Raw genomic sequence first — 26051 nt, forward strand, 5'->3', positions numbered from 1 at the left:
TTTATATAAGGTGTATAAAAAAATATATTTTATTATATACAAATAATAGTAAAATTACATTTATTTGAATATTTTATGTATTAAACTAATTTTATTAATTAACTATTTTATGGTATATTTACCAGATTTATTCTCATATTAAATACATTTGTATTATATAGTATTTATATTTTTCGGTTTTATGTCTTAATATTGTTAGATGGGTCTTTGCAATCAGTGCTTGTGAATTCGACAGACAAGCTCACATTAAAATATATGGGGTAAATAAATGCACATTTTTTGCATTACTTTTGGTTTTTGATGTGTAAGGTAACAAAATAAATTAATTTTCGGTTTGCTTTTGGTTAGTCTTTTTCTAGTATCATTAAGATAATTTTGAATGAGTTTTATTACATTTTTTATATTTTTATGTTTAAGTAATTTTGTTGTTCGTTTTTGTTTTTTAACATGTCTAGATATAGTTTTATTAATTTATGTTAATCTGTTTTATTAGTGCATCAAGTCACAATAAACGAAAAATGAACATTAGTATTTATTTATTTCCGTGCAGGTTTATTTTATTTAGAGCATCAAAAGTAAACCGTATAGCAACCCTGGTTCCTGCTGTAGTTTTTGTCGTGGACTAGGAATTCTGTGCGTCACTGAACGTTTTAAACCTTGTAAAACATTAAATTCCTTTTCTCTGAAACAGCTTTTCCAAATGTGCAGCAATTCAGTTTAACAGAAGTTGACTTTAATTGAGTTTCCCGTGTAGTTAAGCGTTATCACGCTGCTGATTTCACAGGCTTGTTTTTGCAATTTGTTGAATTTTACTGTTCAAAACTGAACAGCGAGAACATTGTTGACTCGTACCTTGACATGTGCATGCTTTTTGTACTTTAAAACATTTATTATTATTAGAATCGATCAGAAAAATCCCCAACACTATGCAGCCCTTAAGAGTGACTTGTCTCGTGTGTTTTTCTTCCCTCTGTAATTGAGGGTTTAGCGTTTGTTTGTTTTTTGACGGCCGGGAGCTCTATTATTCCCCTGGGATGCTGTTGATTGTGTGATTGTGGTGGGCAGGTTTGGATGAGCGTGAGCTCGGGAAATCATCCACATGTCCCGTAAACCCAAACGAGACCCACAGGAGAATAGCAGGAAGATAGTTTGACTTTTACAGCACAAGATGTAATTTCAGGACATTTCACAAGCAAATTAAAGAGCTTTATACATCCGTTATGTGCTTTAAAAATAACACTCGAAACTGGGCAGAGTTGGAATGGGGCTCCTGATATTTCCCAATTCTAAAAACTTTGCTATGAATAGAAATGGGAGAGGCTGGGAATAGAATTAAGTTGATTTAAAATGCATTGAAGGAGATGCATGATGCAGGATTTGTATGAAACCGAGCCGTTCCTCCAAAGGTTTGTTCTCCTCCCAGGGTGTATTTTTAGAGTTCAGGGTTGATGTGAGTGTATATTAGTGAGTCAGGCGGGACGCTGGTGAATGAAGCTCTGTGTCTCGGTGGCACTCGTCTGTCCCATCTGAACCTAATGAGGGAGAGCAGACCTCATCCAGTCTCTCTCTCTTTCTCTCTCTCTCTGTCAGAGATGCTGTTACACTGAATGTGGGTTTTGGGTTCACTCTCTGTGGGCTCTGGAAACATTACAGGACTCCGTACTGTATAATGGAAGGGTAATGTTGGGGTGTTTAATTGTACGTCTGCTCTTACGCCGAGGGATTTTTCATTTAATTTACAGGCTGTCCAGATGCTTGAGGGAGTAGTTTTGGATGATTGAAGCTCCTTATACCATGATGTATTTAGAATTCATGATTCTGATTGGCTGACAGATGACAGATGTTCTTTAACTGCATTCTTCAATTGTCTGTGCTAATAGATATGAATTATTTTTTTTTTTAATTGTCTAGTTAAGCAAGGGTTCAATTTCTAAATTAAAATATATTCATGTGCATATAAAAAAAACTGTATATAATATATACTATATATGCAAATAAATATTTATTATACAAGTATAAAGAGTGAAGTAACTAGTTACATGTAACTAAAATTACAAAATGTAATTTGTAATTAGGAAAAAAAATGTGTAATAAATTTACTTGCTTTTGAAAATGTTAATGATACATTTTTTTTTTTAAGATGAATCATTTTTTTCAAAGCCATTGCTGGATGCCAGTGCTTCCTGTCATAACTATGCAAAGATTTGATTTCAAAAACCGTATCATCATTCATGTTCTAGTTTTAAATCTGTAATTAACCGCACAATTATCTCAAAGTAAAAAGAGGTGCTAAAGTCTGATTTTGTAGTGGCTGTGCTTTAAAATTTAATTATTATAATCTTATTACAAGGGATAAAAGTTTTGGAAAGTGCTAGTAATCAGTGTTGAGTTCTGTAAGGTTAACCCTGCCCTCCCTTACAGTACATGATTGAAAACATTAGAAATTTAGAAAAGTTACATTACTTTAAGTAATTAAAATACTTGCACTACTTATTACGTTTTTATATGCAATACTTGCACTACTGTATTATATGCACTATTTTAAATGTATAATACATTTTTTTACAATTCACTTAATATGCAAATATATTTATAATGTATTTTTTATGTGCTATATGCTATCCTAATATGTATTTGTATTTAAATATATACTGTAATATATTAATTGCAAATATAAATATTAAAAGGAAAAAACAAGATTTGCATATTTAATGCTTATCATTTTTTTTTTATAGTATATGTAGTATTCTGCATTCATATTTTATGCATTTCTATTATAAATATATAACAATATAATATTTTTACTATCAATATATTAGTATAATACAATATTTATCTGCATATTTTGTTTCTTCTCTTCTTTTATGGTCCATGTACTGCATTCTCATATACATTTGCATACTTTTATATAAAAGCCTAATTTGTAATTAGAAATTTAAAATCAATAGTTAAGTGAAAGTAATTATTTTTAAAATATGAATATAATTGTATTCCTTTTTTTAGTATACTGTATGTGCAATATTCTATACTGATTATAAATATCTCAAATATAATATTTTATTATAAATATATACAAACTTATAGTAAAATTTAATGTTATTTGCATATTTATTTAGTTAAAATATTTTATACTCTCATTTATACATTTACATTTATTCATTTAGCAGACGCTTTTATCCAAAGCGACTTACAGATGAGGACAGTGGAAGCAATCAAAAACAACAAAAAGAGCAATGATATATAAGTGCTATAACAAGTCTCAGTTAGGTTAACACAGTACACGTAGCATGGGATTTTAAATAATATAATATAAAGAAAACCGATAGAATAAAAAAAAGAATAGAGCAAACTAGTGTTAGAGGTCTTTACACACACACACACATACATGCATACAATTGCATAATTAATGAAAAGAAAATAGAATATAAAAAGATTAGAAAGGTAGTTAGATTTTTTTTTAAAGAATAAAGTTAGAGGGTCAAATAAAGATGGAAGAGATGTTTTCAGCCGATTCTTGAAGATGGCTAAGGACTCAGCTGTCCGGATTGAGTTGGGGACGTCATTCCACCAGGAGAGAACATTTTAATTTAAAAGTCCGTAAAAGTGACTTTGTGCTTCTTTGGGATGGCACAATCAAGCGACGTTCACTTGCAGAACGCAAGCTTCTAGAGGGCACATAAGTGTGAAGTAACAAATTTAGGTAAATGGGTGCAGAGCCAGTGGAAGTTTTGTAGGCAAACATCAATGCCTTGAATTTTATACGAGCAGCTATTGGAAGCCAGTGCAAATTGATAAACAGAGGTGTGACATGTATTCTTTTTGGCTCATTAAAAATGAATCTTGCTGCCGCGTTCTGAATTAATTGTAAAGGTTTGATAGAATTGGCTGGAAGACCTGCCAAGAGAGCATTGCAATAGTCCAGCCTGGACAGAACAAGAGCTTGAACAAGGAATTGTGCAGCATGTTCCGAAAGAAAGAACTTGATCTTCTTGATGTTGAATAAAGCAAATCTGCAGGATCGGACAGTTTTAGCAATGTGGTCTGAGAAAGTTAGCTGATCATCAATCATAACTCCAAGGCTTCTAGCGGTTTTTGAAGGAGTGTGGTTGATGTGCCTAACTTAATGGTGAAATTGTGATGAAACGATGGGTTTGCTGGAATCACAAGCAGTTCTGACTTGGCAAGGTTGAGTTGAAGGTGATGGTCCATCATCCAGGAAGAAATGTCTGTTAGACAAGCTGAGATGCGAATAGCTACCGTCGGATCATCAGGATGGAATGAGAGGTAGAGTTGAATGACGGAACCTAATGATGTCATGTAGACAAAGAAGAGAAGTGGTCCAAGAACTGAGCCCTGAGGCACCCCAGTAGTTAGATGTTGTGACCTCACCTCTCCAAGATACTTTGAAGGACCTATCTGATAGGTAAGACTCGAACCATTGAAGTGTGGTTCCTGAGATGCCTTTTGCCAGTAGGGTTGATAGGAGGATCTGGTGGTTAACCGTGTAAAAAGCAGCAGACAGATCAAGCAGGATAAGTACTGAAGATTTGGATTCCGCTCTTGCCAGTCTTAGAGCTTCAACAACTGAGAGCAAGGCAGTCTCAGTTGAATGTCCACTTCTGAAGCCAGATTGGTTGCTGTCAAGGAGGTTGTTGTGTGTGAGAAAGACAGAAACTTGGTTGAACACAGCTTGTTCAAGTGTTTTTGCAATGAAAGGAAGAAGGGAAACTGGTCTGTAGTTCTCTAAAAGAGATGGGTTGAGGTTGGGTTTCTTAAGTAGTGGAGTTATACGAGCCTGTCTAAATTTTGAGGGAAAAACACCAGTGTGGAGGGATATGTTAATAATGTGAGTGAGTGCAGGTACAACTGCAGGAGAAATGGCTTGAAGGAGATGAGATGGAATAGGATCAAGCAGACAAGTAGTAGGGTGATTTAGAAAGGATGAGTTTTGAGACTTCTGCCTGAGAGAGTGAAGAGAAGGATGTAAATGAGTCTAAGTTTGCTGGTGATATGAGCTTTTTATATGTTTTTGCACATTTAATAAAATGTTTTATCAGAGAGTCCCACTTTTAATGCACACCGACAAAATTTGTACTGTAGGAAGCTCATTTGCCGTAGTAAACTGGTTTAGTAAGTTTTTATTTATTTATTTATTTATACATTTTTTTATCATATGTAAAAAAATATGTATGTAAAAATATGTAAAAATTTTAAAATTGTAGTTTCTTTTATTGTATTTTTTACTTTAACTTTTTACTTGTATTTTGCGTAACTCAGTTTTTCCCCACGAAGATGGGCCCCGGACATTAAAACATGTTCAGCTAGTGCTTGCACATGAGTAATTGTCATTAACTGTCTGTAAATCAGCAGCTTGTGTGTTTCAGCGTCTGTTCCCGGAGCGTGTCGAGCCACCGGTCGAGGTCTGCAGCCCAGAGGGGTGAGAGCACATCAGCTGGCTGATTTCAGGGTGGACACTCGTAACGCTGGCAGTGGAGATCTGAAGGTCACTGTTAAAGGACCCAGTGAGTTAACAAACTGGTTGATCTAGCACACAATCATTCCCTCCTGTTACAGGCCTCTCTTTGAGGAACCTCCCGATGTCTCCTGCTCTAGTAATCCCGAGGAATGGGTTGACATGGCACTGTTTCATGTTGATTTATGATTTGGAGTGAGCAGGGACAATTTCCCAGACTCGCACACAGTCTCCATCATCAGCTGGTCAAGCGATTAATGACCTGACGCTTCATTGACCCCACTGGGACTTACAGGACACTAGTTTATCTCTGTGGAGTCTGACTGTCATGAGTTTCCTGTCTTGCAGAAGGTCTAGAGGAGCCTGTGAAACAGAAGGATGCTTCAGAGGGTGTTTACTCGTATGAATACTGTCCACACACACCTGGCAAATACACCGTCAGCATCACCTGGGCCGGACAGCACATTCCCAAAAGGTACCAGTCACCCCTTTAATTAAAACTCGCGCAGCTTTCACCTTCACACATCACTTCATTTTGCTCGGAGTGAATTCTGTTGTTGTGGTGCTACCCATCATAACTTACTGTTGAAACATTATTATTTGTTTATTTATTTTGTTTTAGGTAAATCTGCATAGATTGTGGTTCAATATAAATAATAATAATTATTAATATTTATATATATATTTATATATATGTCACTATTAACTGGTTGCATATTAGCATGCATTTTAATTTTTTTTTATGTAATTAAAAATGTTTTTCTTTATATAAAATCTGCATATCTTAAGTGGATGCTACAGATTGCACATAATAAATGTTTAAACAATTTGCATTGCATTAAGTAAATTTTTTTAGAATTATTATTCTCAATACATTCTCATTATGGTAATTTTTATTTTAAATGTTATTTTTTTTAACATTTAATCTACAGTGGGTACTACACACGGTCATTATTTAAATATTTAATAGAACTATATAATTCTTTTTACTCTGAAAAGTTTCTCGTTATTGTAATTTTTAATTTAAAACTTTTTTATTCATAAATCTGCATAGGTTGAATTGATAAATCAAAAATATTAACTATATGCATCCTATTAATAAAAAAAAATGCTTTAAATTTTTATGTAAATAATATTACATTTTCTTCACAGTTAAATGCATACAGGGTTGTAAAGTAGGCTTAGTTTATATAATTTAATATATCTTTTTTAAGTGATTTGGTGTAAAGGTGGAAACAGATCGACTCCAGATGTTCTGAGTGTCTCGTTGCATCACTGTTATTCACATCTGCCAACCGGATAAATCTGATCATGATTGTTTGGGTCTGAAGGCACAGGAGTATATAAACACACAAGGTTGGGGTGAATGTGTGTGTTTGGTCTGAATCAGAACAGACTGTGTTATAGATGGTGTGTGTGTGTGTGTGTGTGCTGGGATTCAAACAAAGACTGGATTTATTGTTCAAATTGTCATTTAAGGATCATCAGGGAATTGTTTGTACGTGTGAAAGGGTTTAATGTTCAGTATGAGGTAAGACTGTGTGACAGCGTTTATACTACATGACCGTCCATGTGTAAAATATTTAATTCACTGGATTACGGAGGATATTATATTTATAGCGTGGTGTTATTGACTATTAAAATCTTTTTATTAATAGGAATAAAGCTGAACTAAAATAAGTATATAAAAGTAAATAATAGATGGAAAGCCAAGTTAAAACAAGAAATAAAAAGTAAAACTAAATATAAATATTTACAAAAAATATATGAGATATTAAAGGGAATTATTGAAAAACTTTAACTAAAATAAAATTTGATTAGGTTGAGGAACAAAATGACTAAAACTGAAATAATTATAAATTAGAAATATTAAACTGTGAATAAAATGTGTAAACATTAGATGGAAAAACTGTTACTAAAATTAATAAATAGAATTAAATTACATTTATATTAAATTTAAATAGAATAAAAAGTTTAATAAACTAAAAAAATGTATGCATTATGAAAAAAAATGTGCTAAAATTACTAAAACTATAATATATTAAAATAGAATAAATATAATAGAATACGATTAAAATAAAGTATGATATGAAAAATAAACTTAAAATTAAAAGAATAATTTGCAGTACTAAAAATACTAAAACGCACATTTTTATATGAATGTAAATTCAATTTAAATAAATATATATATTTTTTATTTTATTAGTATTAAATAAATTTAAGTATTAGATAAATCAAATTGGAGTACTAAAATTGAAAAACTGAAATAAGTATAAATGAAGGCTAAATAGAAATGTTAAAAGAAAAAATATAAGTATTAGTTGAAAATGCTTGAGTCGGATTACCAAAATTAATAAAACTGCAATAAAGCTAAATCAAAATAGTAATTAATACTATAATAGTCTAGTATATAAAACTGAAATAACACTGGTGCATGATACATAAAACATACCTGGTTTGAATTTCCAGGAAAAACAAATATATGCCGATCTATCACAGCATGAAGGATTTTATTATTGTAATTGTAGATGAGGTTTTGCTCATATGTAGGTCGTGTGCACTGCCAAGCAGACTCATTAGTGTGCGACTGGAGGAAAGCAGCATGACGACATGCGCTTCAGTAGAAACATCCTGCTTTGTGTTAGAAATGGCAGAAACGTCTTTTTTTTAGGTGTTTTTCGCATTTGGTGGAGGTTTTATAAGATGTCGTGGTGTGTGGCCTTTCTGGTGATCACATGCATGGCAGATCGGCCAATCAGATTGCTGTACTGCTGGAGCCGAAATGGCTGAGTGAAGGAGACGGACTGCATTGAAGACAATCGGCCTGCTGTTCACCTGGACGTCAGCCTCACACACACACACACACACACACACACACACACACACACACATGGAGGGGAAGCAGAGCCGTGACCCCTATTAAAGTGAAATATTCTCCTCGCTGTGTTTCTTCTGTTAACACAAACTCTCTCTGATGGGAGGTTTCCGCTGCCGTAGAGTCCGATGTGTGTTTGTGTTGGAAATGGGACATTCTCACTAACTAGAGACATGACATCAGTGCTGTTTGAGCCGCTGAAGCGCTCAGGTTATCACGCGTTCGGTGTTTAGCTGTGCACTTAAATGTTAAAATGTCATTATTTGTCAAATAAGCTGTGCTGACCTTCATAGGAATTTATCTGGTCTTATTTCACCTCAAATTAAGAAGAGCAAATGAAACACACTTTTCATAAAGATTTTCGGTAACTTCACATTATTTGCATGACAATTAAGCATATTATACCCAAATATTATAATTATTATAATGCATTATGAATTATTATTTTTTATCATTCATTAATTTTCTAATTGATTTCTTACGGTTTATATTATTTAATTTCAACATTTGTATATTTTTTGTTAATCGGTATTGATTAAAGTGGGTACTACACATTGCCGCAATTTAAATAATAGCATTTTTTTCAATCTTTTTTCATTCCTGTAATTGATTTCATTTAATTATTTAATATATATATTGTTTTTATTTGCACATTTTTAAATTGGCATAGACTGCATTGCCACATTTTAAATTATTAAAAATTGCATTGCATTAATTATGAAAAAAATATACTTTTTTTGTTTTGCTTTTGTTTTTTGTTATACAACATATTAATTATTCTGGAATTAAATATTAACTAGATGTGAAGTTGTACTGTACATATATCTGGAATAACATTTGTTGTCTTGTGTTCAGTCCCTTCGAGGTTCAGGTGGGCCCTGAGGCCGGACCGCAGAAGATCCGAGCGTGGGGTCCGGGTCTGGAGGGAGGCGTTGTGGGGAAATCTGCAGACTTTGTGGCTGAATCCATCGGGACTGATGTTGGCGTTCTCGGTGAGATCACGGTCTCAGTCTCTGATCAGACACAGGGCACAGTTTATCATACAGTAGTCACATTTAGATCAGGATCCACAGCATGTTTTCTCAGCCATTCGTTCCCTGCTGTAGGCTTCGCCATCGAGGGTCCATCTCAGGCCCGGATCGAGTGTGAGGATCAGAACGACGGCTCGTGTAACGTGAGGTACTGGCCCACCGAATCAGGTGAATACGCAGTCCATGTCATGTGTGATGATGAAGACATCGAGGACAGTCCCTTCATGGCCTTCATCGTCCCTGATAACAAAGCCAACAATCCTAACCAGGTACAGGAAAATATACATCATATATGAAAGAAATTACCTTAGTTTCATGTCAGTTCTCCCCAAAATTCTCATTATTTTAATTGTGTCTTAATATTTTATTTGTATTTTGTAACTTTTTATTATAGCTGAAATTGTACTAACTTATAAAAAAAAAAATGAAAAATTGCATTTAAAAAATATCAGTAATGATATAAACTGTTGAATATTATGACTTATTATAACAGTTAATTTAATGCAAAACATTTATTTTTGAAAAATTTCTTAAACTAATTACAGTAATAAGAAACTTAATTATTGTATGTAAGCATTTAATTAAAAATTTGTGATTTTTAAATCAAGATTGCTTTGCCACGGTTTAAAATCAGATATTTAAGTTGCAGCAATGTGTAGTAACCACTTAAAACAATTAAAAATGTAAATTAAATAATAAAAAATAGAAATAAAAATGTCAATGATTACCTGTTGAGAGGTAATAGTTTTAAACTGTTTACATTTCTAAAATATGTAAATTGTGACAATGTGTAGTACTTATAAAAAAAAATTATTATAAAGATTATAAACTTATAATAAAAAATGTAATAAATACAATAATTATGTAACCTGTTGAATAAGACTTAAAACAGTTTTTCAATTAATGTGATGCAATTTTTTGAAAAATATTTCTTATTCTCAAAACATTCTTGTTATTGTAATTTGTTTATTTACATTATTTATTGAACTTCATTTTTTTAAACTTTTAAATAAGTAATTTAGATTCAAATTCAGTGTGTTTAAGTTAGTTAATCTATTGCTTTCTTTGTTTTGTCTCAAAAGTAGCATCTTTACTTAAAGAGTATTTCTATTACTACAAAAGAACAAACATCCTATAGCAACAGAACAAAGACAGTGAATTCAGAATTAAAATAATTAAAATGCATTTAAAAATGCATTGTTTTTGCAAAAAGGACTCCTCATTTGTGCATTGACTGGGTTATTAGATGCGTTTGTTTTCAACACGTGTTTGTTTGCAGGTCAGGGCTTATGGAGCAGGACTGGAGAAGTCTGGCTGTATCATAAACAAACCTGCAGAGTTCACCGTCGAGGCCAAAGACGCCGGAAACGGGCCGCTGAGAATCATCGCACAGGTTCGGCACAGCATCAGCTAAGAAATATGAGCGACACAAACCAAGCTGGACTGAACTCACCCGTGTTGCATTCCACTTCATTTGTTTCCCAGGATGCAGATGGAGTCCCCATCGATGTAAAGGTGAAGAGCAAAGGGGATAACGTATATTCCTGCTCATACACACCGACCGCGGCCGTCAAACACACGCTGGCCGTGACCTGGGGAGGCGTCAGTGTTCCCAACAGCCCCTTCAGGGTAAGAGAGATGGAGGGCAGAACCATATCACTTCAGCTGTCAGCTCTAACACACAAGAGCAACTAATCACACTAACTACAGCTGATGCTCCTAACACTTCAACAGCCAAATATAAACCACTTGTACTCATAGCCACCTCAGTTATGGAGCGCCACTGCTATACTCTCAGATAACTTCATCTGTGGTGATTTGGCTTTAGTGAAAGAAAAGGCAAAATGCACATTGTTTAGTTGATTAATTTGTAATTGCACTGCATGTTTTTTTCTAATTTGTTGCATAATCCCTTTTTTTAAAATCCAGAACTTATATCATGCAGTTTGCATATCATGCAGCAATTTAATGCATATTATTTTCTGATTTATTTCTTATTTAGAGAATCATCTATCATTGCTTAGAGTATCATTGTTTAGTTTGTGCAATGCACAAATGCATTTCAGTTTGTTTGTAACATTACGTGATTTTTTTTTTTTAATGAGTTTTGCAAATTATGAAATTGTATTAGATCATAATATTATATACTGACTTCTTTTACTGTGAAATTCTCATTTGTGGTGTTTGCAAACCAGAGTTGCTTTTTCCAGAAGTTAACTTTTTTTTCTTTTCTCAAACTTGATCAAATATTTACTATTGAACTAACTTATTTATATTCACTAATGCAGAATGAAGGACAAAAAATAAGTTTGACTGAATTAATATTAGTATTTTTTTAAATGCACAAGTGAATTGAAGCATTATACCATTATGACTAAACATTTGCTCATATGTCACTGTATTCATGCCTTTTGTGGTCCTTAGAGATCACTTCACAAAACAAACTCACTGCGCAGTTTGTGACTTGCTTTTTCTTGATTGATCATGCAAACATTTCACAACTGAGAACTAACATGTGTATATTTACAGAAGGGAAAATGGGCTTTCCATTTACTTTTCATGCAATAAGTGTTTGATGGTGCATTCAATAAATTCTAATACTAAATGTTTTAGTGTTTGTGTGATTTGAGTTCATGTTTATTTGCATGTTCCTGCTAATCTTGGATAAATAACTAGTTTTTAAACACTTCAAATTATCCTTTCTGCACCCAGAAGTTCATCAGATGTTTTTAGACTTGCTTTGCATTGTTTTGGATTCTCTCAGAATGTGCAATGAAGTCTGTAAGCAGTGTGTTTTCATTACTTGTGTCATTAACATGCAGGAGGTTTTATTCCTGTAGGTGAATGTGGGAAAGGGAAGCCACCCTCACAAAGTCAAGGTGTTTGGCCCAGGAGTGGAGCGAAGCGGACTGAAGGCTCATGAACCGACACACTTCACCGTGGACTGCACTGAAGCTGGAGAAGGTAATGCACATTTACTGCATTCACTACATTCAGTGCCATTTCATGCATGTTACACACGGTGTATCCTGTGTTGGTGGTTTTCAGGTGACGTCAGTGTCGGAATCAAGTGTGACGCTAATGTTATCAGCGATAAGGAAGAGGATGTTGATTTTGACATCATTCCCAATGCCAATGACACCATCACTGTCAAATACATTCCTCCTGGAGCGGGACGCCTCACCATCAAAGTGCTTTTTACTGATCAAGTTAGTGACTGTCATAGGGATATGTAGAAAACATGATTATTTCTCAGGCTTTGGAAATAGGCTATTTTTTTTTTTTTCGTGCATTCCATGTTAAAGTATTATAAGTGATATTATTTAATCTTTTAATTTAATTTTGTTAATATTTATCTAATACTCATTTATTTTAAAAATGTTTTCGAAAACATGTTATAATTTTGTTTAAGATTATTTATTTTTATTTAAATGCATGATACGATTGGATGGTCAGAACAGTTGTTATAATTACATTTTATTTATTTATTTGTTTGTTTTATTTATTTTTTTAAATTTGCCATCCAGGTGGATAAAACACATTGTCAAATTCTTTTTTTATTTTATTATTAGAAGATATTTATTTTAATGAATTCAAAACTATAAAAAAGTCATTGTCAAATTAATTAATTTATTTAAATCCTTTATTTTAATTCAAAATCAGGTCAATAATCTATTTATTTGTTTGTTTATTTTACAGCAACTTATTTTTATTCAAAATCCGGGCCAATTGGAAAATTGTATGTCATAGTTTTATTTATAAAAAAAAATTAAGCCATTTATTTAAATTTTAAAGAAAAATCCAAGTCAATTGAAAAATTGTTGTAGTTTTTATTTTTTATTTCGTTTCTGATATTTTATTCATATTTTAATGCAAGATCCAAAATGATGACCCTGAAAATATTATTTATTCATTTTAATCCAAGAAAATATGGTTTGGGAATCTGTCCAAGTATGGTGTGTTCATTGTAAACGATCCGTTTCAGGAAATCCCGGTCAGTCCGTTCCGTGTTAAAGTGGATCCCTCACATGACGCCTCCAAAGTGAAAGCAGAGGGACCAGGACTCGCCCGAGCAGGTGTTTTGTCTGATTTGATGATAAATGGTTTGCCCTTATCAAGAATCTGGGTTTAATTTGATGATTTTGAGTCTCTCTGTTCATTTTTCCCATGCTGAATCTTTGTACCGTCAGGTGTGGAGAGTGGAAAACCAACACACTTCACGGTTTACATCAAAGGAGCGGGCAAAGCTCCTCTGGACGTGCAGTTTTCTGGACCTAATAAAGGACAGCCTGTTCAAGACTTTGAGATCATTGACAACCATGACTATTCCCACACTGTCAAATACACACCGGTCCAGCAGGTAAGGATCTGCAATGGAGAAACACCCCTTTAAAAGCAGTTCAAGGATTTCAAATTAGTGAAAGGGATATCTTTCAGTATGTATCTTCTGGAATCATCATTTTGCCTTGCTGTACCAATTCAGGGAGAGATGGTGATAACGGTGACCTACGGTGGAGACCCTATTTCTAAAAGCCCCTTCGCTGTTGGTGTGGCTCCTCCGCTGGACCTTAGCAAGATCCAAGTGGATGGCCTGGAAAATCGTATGTCATTCAAAAAAAAATTAATAATAATTAATTCTTTCATTCTATGGACATTTTAATTAAAGTTTCAGTGGATGGCCTGGAAAATAGTGTTAATTTTAGACAATCTTATGTGTATTTACTTAAGCAATTTATTTAGGTGAATAGCTTGTTTGTTTTTATGCAATCCTGTGTTTTTGTGTGTTTATTTTAAAATTATAATTTTTTTTTTGGATAATCCTATGCTTTTTTATTTATTAGATGGCCTGTTCTGTGCTATTTTATTTATTTAAAATATTTATATGAATATTTTTATATTTAATAATAAATACTTAATGTTAATCCCAGGTCTTACTGGATTGCCTGGAAAATGTATTTGTTTGTTTAAACAAAATCAAAGTGAAAACTGACACATACATGCATGCATACAAACAAACATTTATTTAATTTTCAATTAATTTTATATCTAATTACTTAATTTTAGGTAGTTATGTAAGAATTTTTTCATAAGTGGATTTATTTTATTTTATTTTTTCTATTACATTTTAATTTGTTTTATTCAACAATAAACAGAAGTTAATGGAATTTTATTTTAAGGTTGCTTAAAAATAAGTAGTTATTTTAATTATTTTTAACTTTCTTTTTTTTTTTTTATAACGAATAAATAAATATCAAAACCCCATGTAATGTTTTATTCCAGGTGTGCAAGTGGACGAGGATCAAGAGTTTGCCATTGGTACAAGAGGAGCAGGTGGACAGGGCAAACTTGAAGTCAAGATGACCAGCCCCTCAGGGAAGTCCGTTCCCTGTGTGGTAGAGCCCCAATCAGGTAAAGGAGCCAGTCTAGTGAAGTACATCCCCAAAGAGGAGGGCGTTTACATGGTGGAGGTCGTCTATGATGGCAATCCCGTGCCAGGAAGCCCTTTCCCAGTTGAAGCGACGTTGCCTCCTGATCCCAGCAAGGTATGTTGAAGCAAAACTGATTAGACTTCATCTAGAAGAGAAGAGATCATAACTTAGTGGTTCTGTCTGTGCAGGTCAAAGCGTTCGGTCCAGGACTGAAAGGTGGTCTTGTAGCAAGTCCAGCTGAGTTTACCATAGACACCAAGGGCGCTGGAACCGGTGGACTCGGTCTAACCGTCGAGGGTCCCACCGAAGCTAAAATCGAGTGCTCTGACAATGGCGATTGCACCTGCTCTGTGTCGTACCTCCCCACCGAACCCGGAGAGTATCTAGTCAACATTCTCTTCGAAGACGTCCATATTCCCGGCTCGCCCTTCCACGCAGACATCCAATACCCATTTGATCCCACCAAAGTGGTGGCATCCGGATCCGGGCTGAAACGAAGCAAAGTAGGAGAGGTCAGCGTGCTGAACGTCGACTGCACCAAAGCTGGACCGGGCCAGTTGACGCTGGAGGCCGAGCCTGACTCTGGAGCCAAAGCCAAGACTGAAGTCCTGGACAACAAGGACGGGACTTACACGGTCACCTACGTCCCGCTGACGGCCGGTATGTACACGCTGCTGCTGAAGTACGGAGGGAAGACCGTCCCCAACTTCCCCGCCAAAGTGATCGTGGATCCGGCTGTCGATACGAGCAAAGTGAAGGTGTTTGGACCAGGAGTTGCAGGAGAAGGTATTGACATAAACATCAAGATAAAACACCATTTTTTGTTCACTTTTAACCACTGGTATTGTTCATTTGGGAGTCACACTTGTGTTGTTTACAGTCAAAAATGACTTTGAAATGAATATGTAAATATGTAAAATATATGTAAAAATAAAGAAAATGTCTGAAAGATCAGGGTGTAGCCATTAGATGCCTGTTTATTCATATATATATTCAGAGCTGTGTATTCCTTAGTTACTGAGCAGTGTTTTCAGGCATAATTACTTGGCTTTTTTCATCCCTTCGTTGTTGTGCCCTTTTTCTGCATTGTGGCTGATATAATGATTGTACACACAAAAACATCTGTAGTGTATTTTCATATTTTTGCTTATTTCCCATTAATTTCATGTGGCGGTCATTTTTGACCACAAACAACACAAGAATGACTATTTTTTATTACCATTTAGCTTTTTCGAGTTAAGTCCGTAAATCCAATGAAGTAGCAAATGTTTAAATTTCCAAACAATGTTTTTTTTTTTTTGGTCTAAAATGACTAAACAACACCTGAGTGTTAAGGATGAATGCATCTTGTATGCAAATGAAAAACTTGTCTTTTGCCTTCCATGATTACTAGAACCATCTTTCCATTCCTTTTTCTGGTAACCAATGAAAAGCGTGTGAAAATGTTTTTCTGTATCTTCATGATATTGGCTTGCATCATTTCTGGAGATTTTTCATTTTGGTTTCGTAACAAAATCTGTTTTGAAAGATGTTGTTTTGCATGCCCTGCATGTGTTGTCATGCTCCAAATAGTGTAATCCTTTAGTACAAGAAAGATGAATTAATTCAAAGTCAATTACATTTTTATAGAGGAGATGCATTGTTTTGTGAAACATGTTCAGTGTTGGTGTATGCTGCTCTTCTCTGCTCTGCAGGAGTTTTCAGGGAGGCCTCGACTGACTTCACCGTGGATGCACGAGCTCTGACCAAAGTTGGTGGGAAACACATTAAAGCCCATGTGAAGAACCCGTCAGGTGCTGCTACAGACTGTGTTATTAGTGACAATGGCGATGGGACTTATAACGTGGAATACACACCGTTTGAGAATGGTACGATGCACAACATCCTTCTTAACTGGCCTGAAAAATATGCATGTTAGAATTGTATTGATTGGTTTATTTATAAGATCTAATTGGATAGCCTGACAGTCTATTTATTGTTTATTTATTTACTTATTTTCTAATCCAATTGGAGGACTCTGACAATCCTAAATTTAAATTTTTGTATTGATTTATTAAACAAGTTCCAATTGGATGGCCCGTACAGTTTGTTTCATTGATTGGTTGATTTACTGTTTCTTCCCAACAAACACTGGTTTACATTACATTCATGCACTTGGCAGATATTTTTATCCAAAGCAAAAAGCTGAATGTAATGCAAGCTATACTGTACGTTTTATCGGTGCATTCAATCCCTGAGAGTTTAATCCGCAATCTTTATAACAGGCCACTGATGGTCCTGGAGAGCCACAGTCCTGCAGAGCCTCCAACCCTAATCAAACACACTTGAACAAGCTAAGAAAGGTCTTTAGGGTTACTAGAAAGCAACAGGCAGGTGAGTTTTTATCAAGACTGGAGCAAAGCTCTGCAGGACTGATGTTGGCCACCGCTGATCTACTGTTTGAGATACAGGAAGGCTACAAGTTTCATCTTGCATTTGTGTATTTTGGAGAACAGTCATAAAGCTTGCCAGAAACTATTGCTAGTTTAGCAAGATTTATGAGGCGATCTGCTCGTTCTCAGCGGCAATGTTTGATTAAGGCAAGATGCTACAGGAGAAACCATTGTTTTTCTTTCTTACAAGCTGAGTGTGATTCTTCTGTCTGCTCACGCAGGAGTCCACAGTGTGGAGGTTCTGTACGACGAGACTCCAGTTCCAAAGAGCCCGTTTCAGGTCGGGGTGGGCGAGGGCTGTGACCCCTCACGTGTGCAGGCCAAGGGCCCGGGTCTGGAAGAAGCACTGACTGACAAACCAAACAAGTTCTCTATTGTCACCAGGTTAAAGAGCTTCACAAATCATACTGTGCATTTGTCGTTTCATTTAATTGTTAGATTGACCTGCACTTTTCCACTCAAATGTTTGGGTCAGTAATTTATTTGTAATTGTCTCTGAGATTCTCTTTTTATACCCAATCATGTTGCCAATTGAACGAATAAGTTGCAAATTGGTCCTCCAGCTGTTCCTTATTTGTACATTTTACTTTTTCCGGCCTCTTATTGCTACCTGTCCCAACTTTTTTGGAATGTGTAGCTCTCATGAAATCCAAAATCAGCCAATATTTGGCATGACATTTAAAAATGTCTCCCTTTCAACATTTGATATGTTATCTATATTAAAATATAAGTTTACGAGGCTCTACTCACAATTTGTACAGTGTCCCAACTTTTTTGGAGTCGGGTTTGTACTAACATGAGCATTTGAGACGGTCTAACCAGCTGTCTTTTGATCCGTACAGAGGAGCTGGTATCGGTGGATTGGGAATAACCGTGGAAGGTCCATCTGAGTCGAAGATGTCCTGCAAAGATAACAAAGACGGCAGCTGTAATGTGGAATACACCCCGTATGTGCCTGGTCTGTATGATGTCAACATAACGTATGGAGGACAGCACATTCCCGGTACGGTTTTATCCCCAATGCACCACTTAAAGCACAGAAGTCGTCTGAAGAAAGCATTACTTTGATCTTTGAGAGCTGCAACCTGACTTATTTTTTTTTAACCAGAGTTTTAATTTTCCCCTGCAAAGCCTCTTGAATTATGCCGCAAATTTGTTCTCATTAGCATTGCACCCGGGAAACGAGATCTGGCAGATCTGAGGAGAGCAGCTACTGTATTCTCACTGCTGGACATTATGAGCTCATGTTTCACTGAACAAATTCACCGCCAAGACCACAGAGTGCGATTCTCCCACACGAACGCTGCTTCCAGATTGTTCAAATCAAGTCTATAGAAGCTGCTAGAGCAATAGTTTAGAGAGTCGTTGAGTTATCAGACATCAGGCTTGTGCAAACAAAATCCAAACTCACTCAGAATACTTAAGAAACTGCATAGCAATGAATAAAACATGCTAGCAGCCTGTTTCTACAACCGAGACATATCGTACCATACATATCTTGTTTGAGTTGTCATTATTGGCTTGTTTTTACTTGTCATTGACTAGTTTTGTGTATCTTCTCACCTGCTTCCTGTGTCGTGGGTGTTAATCTGATTTATCCGCCGTTTCTTATAATAGCTGCGCTTGAATAGCATTAGCATGCATGGAGGCACTAGTCACTGTCTGAATGAAATGTAATGTAATGTCTTTATCTCTGTTTGTGTTGTAGGAAGCCCGTTTAAGGTGCCGGTGAAGGATGTTGTTGACTCCAGTAAGGTGAAGATCTCTGGACCTGGTGTCGGTTCTGGAGTGAGAGCTAAAATCCCACAATCCTTCACTGTGGACTGCAGTAAAGCTGGTGTCGCTCCTCTCTCTGTGGCCGTGACTGGACCAAAAGGTAAAAATGCATTTACATAAGGCTTGTGCATTACACCGATTTGAATTTTCTTCCCCCCTTTTGTTGGGCTTAATTATTTAGGGGCCTCAGGGATTTTTTTTTTTTTTTACTGAAATATTTGCATAACGCACAGTATATATGTAAACATTTATTTATTTATTTTAGTTTTTTTTGTTCTGAATAAAATATTCACATATTGCAGAATATTTATGTACACATTTTATTTCATTAAGATTTGAATTCATGGGGATTTATTTTATTTGTTTTCATTTGTTCTGAATTATATACTAGCATACTTTTTACATAAACATACATAAACACTTATGAATTAATATTCACTAATTTCTATTCATTCTCTTTTTGTGTCAGTAAATTACATTATACTGTATGTTATTTAGTTAAATTCTGTATGCATGTTTTTTTGTCATTCATTTATATTAATTAAATTTTTTTGCCTTTTTCTGAATAAAATAATGTATGCTGCACCATATATACTTAAACATTCATTTTTTTATGTATAATTTAATTTAATTCACTTTTTTGCCTTTGTTCTGAATTAAATGCTAACATACTGCACACAGTATATACTTAAACATGTGATTTTCATTTATTAAATAATAATTTAATATATAAAATATACATATTAATAGTGTGTGTGTGTGTGTGTGTGTGTGTGTGTGTGTGTATGTATTTGTATATATATAAAAAAAAAAAAATATATATATATATATATATATATATATATATATATATATATATATATATATATATATATATATATATAATTATTCATTATTAATTTTTTTATTATTATTTTATATTTTTTGGAAATACAGAATGCTTTATGATTATCACTGTGTTGCACGTTTAATTTACTAAGATTGGTAGCAGTTACCAATATTTGTTATTTTGCTTTTGGCAGGTCAGTCATATAATTGGCTTGTTGTTTGCAGGTATAGTGGAACCAGTTGATGTCACAGATAATGGTGACGGCACACACACAGTGTTCTACACACCGTCTGTCGAGGGCTCGTACTCGGTGGCGGTCAAATACGCAGAAGAGGAAGTTCCACGCAGGTAACCAGTGTCAGGTTCACTCGCTCCATTCACAAGCGCTGTGAGTGCTACTGTTCTCCAAATCAAATCAATCCCTCAAACATCTCTTCCAGTCCCTTCAAGCTGCGTGTTCAGCCCACTCATGATGCCAGTAAGGTGCGTGCCAGCGGCCCCGGGCTCACCACCGGCCTCTCGGCCAGCTTCCCGGTGGAGTTCACCATCGATGCCAAAGACGCCGGCGAGGGCCAGCTGTCAGTGCAGATCACTGTGAGTCCTGACGTCTCCAGTCTCAGCTTCCTCTTGTGGTTTGAACAAACGGATTAGCCTTTCAATACATCTGATTATTATTAATGCATTTTTCTGAGGTTGATTTCCATGTTTTCAGTTGGCCAACAGACTCTAAAATCACATTTGGATTTAGTTTTTGAAATGCAGTGGAAAAGATTGATGGGGATCTGGGAGTATCACACTGTAGCAAAGTATCTTTCTCTTGTTATTTTAATCTTAAAGGGATACTCCACACCAAAATGAAAGTTTTGTCATTAATCACTTTACCCGCTTGTCGTTCCAAACCTGTAAAAGCTTTGTTGGTCTTCAGGACACAATTTATGATATTTTTGATGAAAACCGACTGCCAAGTAAAATACAGTGTCACGGTCCAGAAAAGAAAAACATTTTAAAAAAAGTTTTATTTCAAACTTTTGAGTGGTGGGTTCGGAAGAATATATTATATTATATTATATAGTTTTTAATCAATAAATAATATTATTATAAATAATTTTAAGAAACATTTTGAATGATCTGTTTTGTAGTAGTAGAATGATTATTATTAGTATTATTTAATATTTAATATAACTTGAATAGCATATATATATTTAAAAATATATATATTTTAATTATTAAAAATGTTTAAATGGTAATGGCATTTTAAAAGTATGATCCATAATTTAGTATATTTCTAAATATAAACATTAAATTATATAGTTGTTAAAAAATATACAATTTAGTATGATTTATTATTTGTAGTATTTTATTAGTATTGTAATGTATCGCATATTTTTATAAATTTAAGTTATGTATTTATTACAAATATTACTGTTAGTGTTAATAGTTGTATTACTATTTTTGAAATTATAATTATTTGATTTATTGTAAAGTATATTTTTTATAAAATGGACATTTTAAATTATATTATTGAAAATGTAATTACTTCATAAAAAAACCTACTGTCTAATATATATAATATACATTAGCTTAATTTTATTCCTATATGTTATTTTCTATATATTTGTATTTTCTTATAATTGTTTTTGCCATGAAAATAGCCTAAGATGCTAACATGGCATATATATATATATATATATATATATATATATATATATATATATATATATATATATATATATATACATACACACACACACTTATATTTATTTGTGTGTGTATATATGTGCGTGTGTTTGTGTGTGTATATATGTGTGTGTGTGTATGTGTATATATATATGTTTTTGTGTATGTGTATATATATTTATTTGTATGTGTGTCTGTGTGTTTGTGTGTATATATACGTGTGTGTATATATGTCTATATATATGTATATGTATGTTTGAAGTAGAGCAGCAGGCTAAAAATCACATTTAAATTCAGTTTTTGACTTGCAGTGGGAAAGATGAATGAGAATCTGCAAGCATCACTTTCATCTTTCATACATCTTTCTCTTGGATCCAGCGTGTTAGTTTATCTTTTGAGAAGTAACTGCTCTGGTGATCCAGTATAAGATTATATTTTTCCATTTGGACGGGACTTTCTGACTCTGAATACATCCAGCGAGAGCGAAACGGCCAGCAGTGAGATAAATGATCTTCTGATGAAAGCCAGGAGGAAACTGAAGCTCTTCCTCCTCAGTCCTGTTTCTCATTGATGAAGCTCCTCTCCGTGTCATTTACAGTGCCTCAAACACTGAAGGAGGTGTTTCATGCTGTATCTCATGTGTTTCAGGATCAGGATGGGAAACCCAAGAAAGCCAACATCCAGGATAACCGCGATGGAACCTACAGAGTGTCCTATGTGCCGGATAAGGTGGGCCGTTACACTATTGTGATCAAGTACGGCGGAGACGAGATCCCCACTTCTCCATATCGAGTGAGAGCGACCGCTACAGGAGACGCCAGCAAGTGTTCAGTCACCGGTAATCTATTTTATGATTGATATTTTATTAGAAATAATAATGATAATAGATTTTTAAATAATATTATCACCTTTTTTAAAATATTATATTTTTTTAATTCATGTTTATTTGTATAGCACTTTTTACGATGCAAATTATTGCAAAGCAACTTTCCAGTAAAAAGTATTTTCTGCAATATATTAAGTAGTGGCCGACAGTTTATGTGCATATGGCAGAAATTTTTGGAAAAATTAACTGAAGACATTATCAAACAGACGATGAACACTATTAACAGCAATTATTATATAATTTTTATATTGGATTTCTTTATATTTGTTTATTTTAACTGAATATTTCATATTATTTATTTTCATAAGTAACTAAAATATGTATTAAAATATGTAAAATATGTATTATATATAATATATTAAAATGTTTTGATGTTAAAATCTAAATGATGAATATTAAAGTTTATATGTGACTCTGGAGCACAAAACTTAAGTCAATGAGATATATTTGTAGCAATGGCCAACAACACATTGTATGGGTCAAAATAATACTAAATCATTAGGATATTAAGTGAAGATCATGTTCCATTAAGATATTTTGTAAAGTTCCTGCCGTAAATATATTAAAACATTAATTTTTGATTTGTAAATTCATTAAGAATTCATTTGGACAATTTTAAAGGTATTTTCTCTATTTAGAATTATTTTATTTTTTAAAATAATTGTAAAATGTATTTATTCAGCTGTATTTAGCAAATTGTGAAAAATTTACACAGGATATTATTTATATTATATTTATATTATATTATTGTATTATTTATATAGTAATTATATTACATTTCCTTCTATTATATTAGAGCTATACATTTTATTAAAATTTTCTACAATTAATTTTAAATACATTTTAGAAATATAATTTTTTTATTATTTACTTTTTTATATTTTAATTTTAAATAAAGTTTTTTATTTAACTATTTATTTTAATTGTTTATAGCCTGAATAACTATGAGAAAATACATGATCTGATTTGTTTTGTTTAGTTTTTGTTCTGTTTGGTTTTAATTGAACCACTTTAGTATTTTATTTTTGGAAATGCATTAAAGTACATTTTAAGTTTTCCATTTTCCATCCCCTTCCAACAATGAGCTGCTAGTATTTGATGTAATAGATGCCTGCGTCATCAACGAGCCTTAAAATACTCATTTGTGGTGAACATTACTAATAACTATTTACCTTTATATATCTAGACCAACTTGATAAGTGGGATTAAAAAAAGCTTATATTCAAAGCATGTTCTGCCACGATAACATCTGACCCTAAAATGTGTTGCATGCTTTTAAATCGCAACCATCTCAAATTTCAAATCTTCACTGATGCAATCCTCAGGACCTGGCATCGGGCCGACCATCTGCGTTGGAGAAGAGGTGGGGTTTGTTGTGAACACTAAAGGAGCGGGGAAGGGGAAGGTCTCCTGCGTCGTGGTGACTCCAGACGGCACTGAGGTGGAAGCTGAAGTCATCGAGAACGAGGATGGTACCTTCGACATCTTCTACACTGCTCCTACACCCGGGACGTACGTGATTTACGTGCGCTTTGGAGGGGAGAACATCCCCAGGAGCCCCTTCAAAGTCACGGTGAGAAGAAAAAGAGGAAGTACACTGAAGAGGTTTTTAGGAGCTGGAATAGACATGGTTCAGAGCTGTGTGTCATCATATCCTCATCTGGGGTTCATTGTTTCTTTGCATTATTAAGACAAACGATCACACTTAATGCTTTCATATCTCCTGACGTTAAAGGAAGGTTTTATCAAAATAATATGAATGATATCAAAATAGTGATAATTGAAGTAAATGCATGCACCTTGCAGCTATCGGGTATTAGAATTTATATATTTAAGGTTTACGGTTAAATGTGTATTTTTCTTTAATACTTTTATTTTACAGTAAAATATTACTCAGTGGTAATATTCTTTTTTTTTATAGTTTTGATAATAAATAATGATACATAAAAGTTGTTTAAAAAAATAAGAATAAATATTAGAAAATACATTTTATTGCAATATATTTTACTGTAAAATAAAAACAAGTATTTAAGAAAAATATAAATTTTACAGTAGAAGTTAAAATTTTAATATGTATATATTTAATTGGTTTATAGTCATTATTTATTTGCTGGAATAAAATAATACTATTGTAATATTTTTACAGTAAAAGTTGTTTTACTGTAAAATTATCATTATTTCATAGTCATATCAATATATTATTACACTATTTTGAGCCAAATTCTTTTGCTATTTAATTTCAATCACAATTTTAAACAAACATTGCAATTAGATTTTTCTTTTCGGTGAATGTACAACTGCTTTTGCACAGTTTGCTGTGTGCGTTTGGTTCTGTTTCTTTGTGTTCCTCGTGCATCTGGATGTTCATGTCCATACATATCATTTCCCAGGCAACAGATGAAGTTCCCATGATGCAGCAGCAGTCAGTCCAACAGCAAAAGGCAGCACCAGGCGTCGGCTTCCAGCCCTGGGTACAAAGCCACACGATTCACCTCATCAGCCTTCGCTCTCTTTCAGCCTTCGCTCTGAGCTCCAGCTTCCGGCCGGTCACCTCTCTGTCCTGATGTTTGTCTCCTGTCTTTCGTTCAATGGGATTTCTGTTAGTTCCTCTGCTTTTTTTGACTACTCAAGCATCGTTTTTTGCAGGAAATGTCTGGAATTGTTCCTCATCTCTTTCCATTTCCTCCCTCTCTGGTTGATTAGTCTTAAACACGCTCTGGTTTTCTCATTGCTGACAGAGGCAGACTGAAACTCTATGCTCGAGTGTTTAGACTGGTCTAGTTTAGTTTGGAGTGGACACCAGATTTAAATTGGTCATTATTATGATGTTAACCTCAGACTGTGCAGAACTATTATGCGCTTCTCTGCCACCCTTATGTAGTTTTATTCATAAAGTTTAAAAGACATTGTTTCGCAGATCTGTGAAACACTTAACACTCTTAGCTTTAAAAAAAACACTACTTTAAAAAAAAAAAATTAATTAACCATTTAATTCAGTAAGGATGCATTAAATTGAGCAAAAGTGGCTGTGAAGACATTTATGAAGCTGCAAAAGGTTTCTATTCAATATTAATGCTGTTCTTCTTTTAAACTTTCTATTCACCAAAGAATCATGAAAAATATAATGCATCACCGTTTCATTTATAATAAATGTTTACAAATCGGCAAAGTAGAACGATTTCTGAAGGATCATGTGACACTGAAGACTGAAAATACAGGTTTTATCACCGAAATAAATTACGTTTTAAATATATTTTCAAATGGTAAACGGTTATTTTAAATTTCAATAATATTTCACATTTTTACTGTATATTTGATCAAATAAATGCAGCATTAGTGAGCAGAAGACAGCCAAAATTACATAAAATTATTTTTATCACAAAAACCTTAATAATAATATTAGTCAATTAAAAAAACAAATAGAAAACATCTATAATTGTAGTAATATTTCAGAAATGTTACTGTATTTATGATCAAATAAATGCAGTCTTAATGAGCAGAAGAGGCTTCTCCTGCATTAAAAATGTGTAAAAGCATACAACTAGAAATGGCTTTTATTGGTTGAGGTTTTTTTTTGTTCCCATTTAATTTATAATCTGGGATGTGTAATCTGCCACCTTTGCTAATAACTCTTGAAATAAAG

The 26051-nt window shown here is 33.8% G+C and overlaps 1 protein-coding gene across 3 annotated transcripts in view; it reads left to right on the plus strand.

Moving 5' to 3' along the window:
* Positions 1-26051, plus strand: part of LOC132126732 (filamin-B-like) — an 88794-nt gene that overhangs the window by 39277 nt on the left and 23466 nt on the right. For 2 of the 3 annotated variants that reach the window (XM_059538190.1, XM_059538187.1), the window contains exons 8-29: positions 5385-5522; positions 5822-5948; positions 9204-9340; positions 9455-9648; positions 10659-10772; positions 10865-11008; positions 12220-12343; positions 12428-12588; positions 13365-13455; positions 13570-13739; positions 13863-13980; positions 14660-14922; positions 14997-15594; positions 16503-16676; positions 17462-17624; positions 18083-18243; positions 18949-19116; positions 20070-20193; positions 20286-20439; positions 22171-22360; positions 23734-23981; positions 24799-24879. In XM_059538190.1, coding sequence (XP_059394173.1) covers positions 5385-5522; positions 5822-5948; positions 9204-9340; positions 9455-9648; positions 10659-10772; positions 10865-11008; positions 12220-12343; positions 12428-12588; positions 13365-13455; positions 13570-13739; positions 13863-13980; positions 14660-14922; positions 14997-15594; positions 16503-16676; positions 17462-17624; positions 18083-18243; positions 18949-19116; positions 20070-20193; positions 20286-20439; positions 22171-22360; positions 23734-23981; positions 24799-24879 — 3842 coding nt within the window. The remainder of the gene's footprint in view (positions 1-5384; positions 5523-5821; positions 5949-9203; positions 9341-9454; positions 9649-10658; positions 10773-10864; positions 11009-12219; positions 12344-12427; positions 12589-13364; positions 13456-13569; positions 13740-13862; positions 13981-14659; positions 14923-14996; positions 15595-16502; positions 16677-17461; positions 17625-18082; positions 18244-18948; positions 19117-20069; positions 20194-20285; positions 20440-22170; positions 22361-23733; positions 23982-24798; positions 24880-26051) is intronic. The other variant, XM_059538189.1, reaches the window with a different exon arrangement.

The sequence above is a fragment of the Carassius carassius genome, chromosome 44, assembly GCF_963082965.1.
Source record: "Carassius carassius chromosome 44, fCarCar2.1, whole genome shotgun sequence".
Taxonomy (NCBI): Eukaryota; Metazoa; Chordata; class Actinopteri; order Cypriniformes; family Cyprinidae; genus Carassius; species Carassius carassius.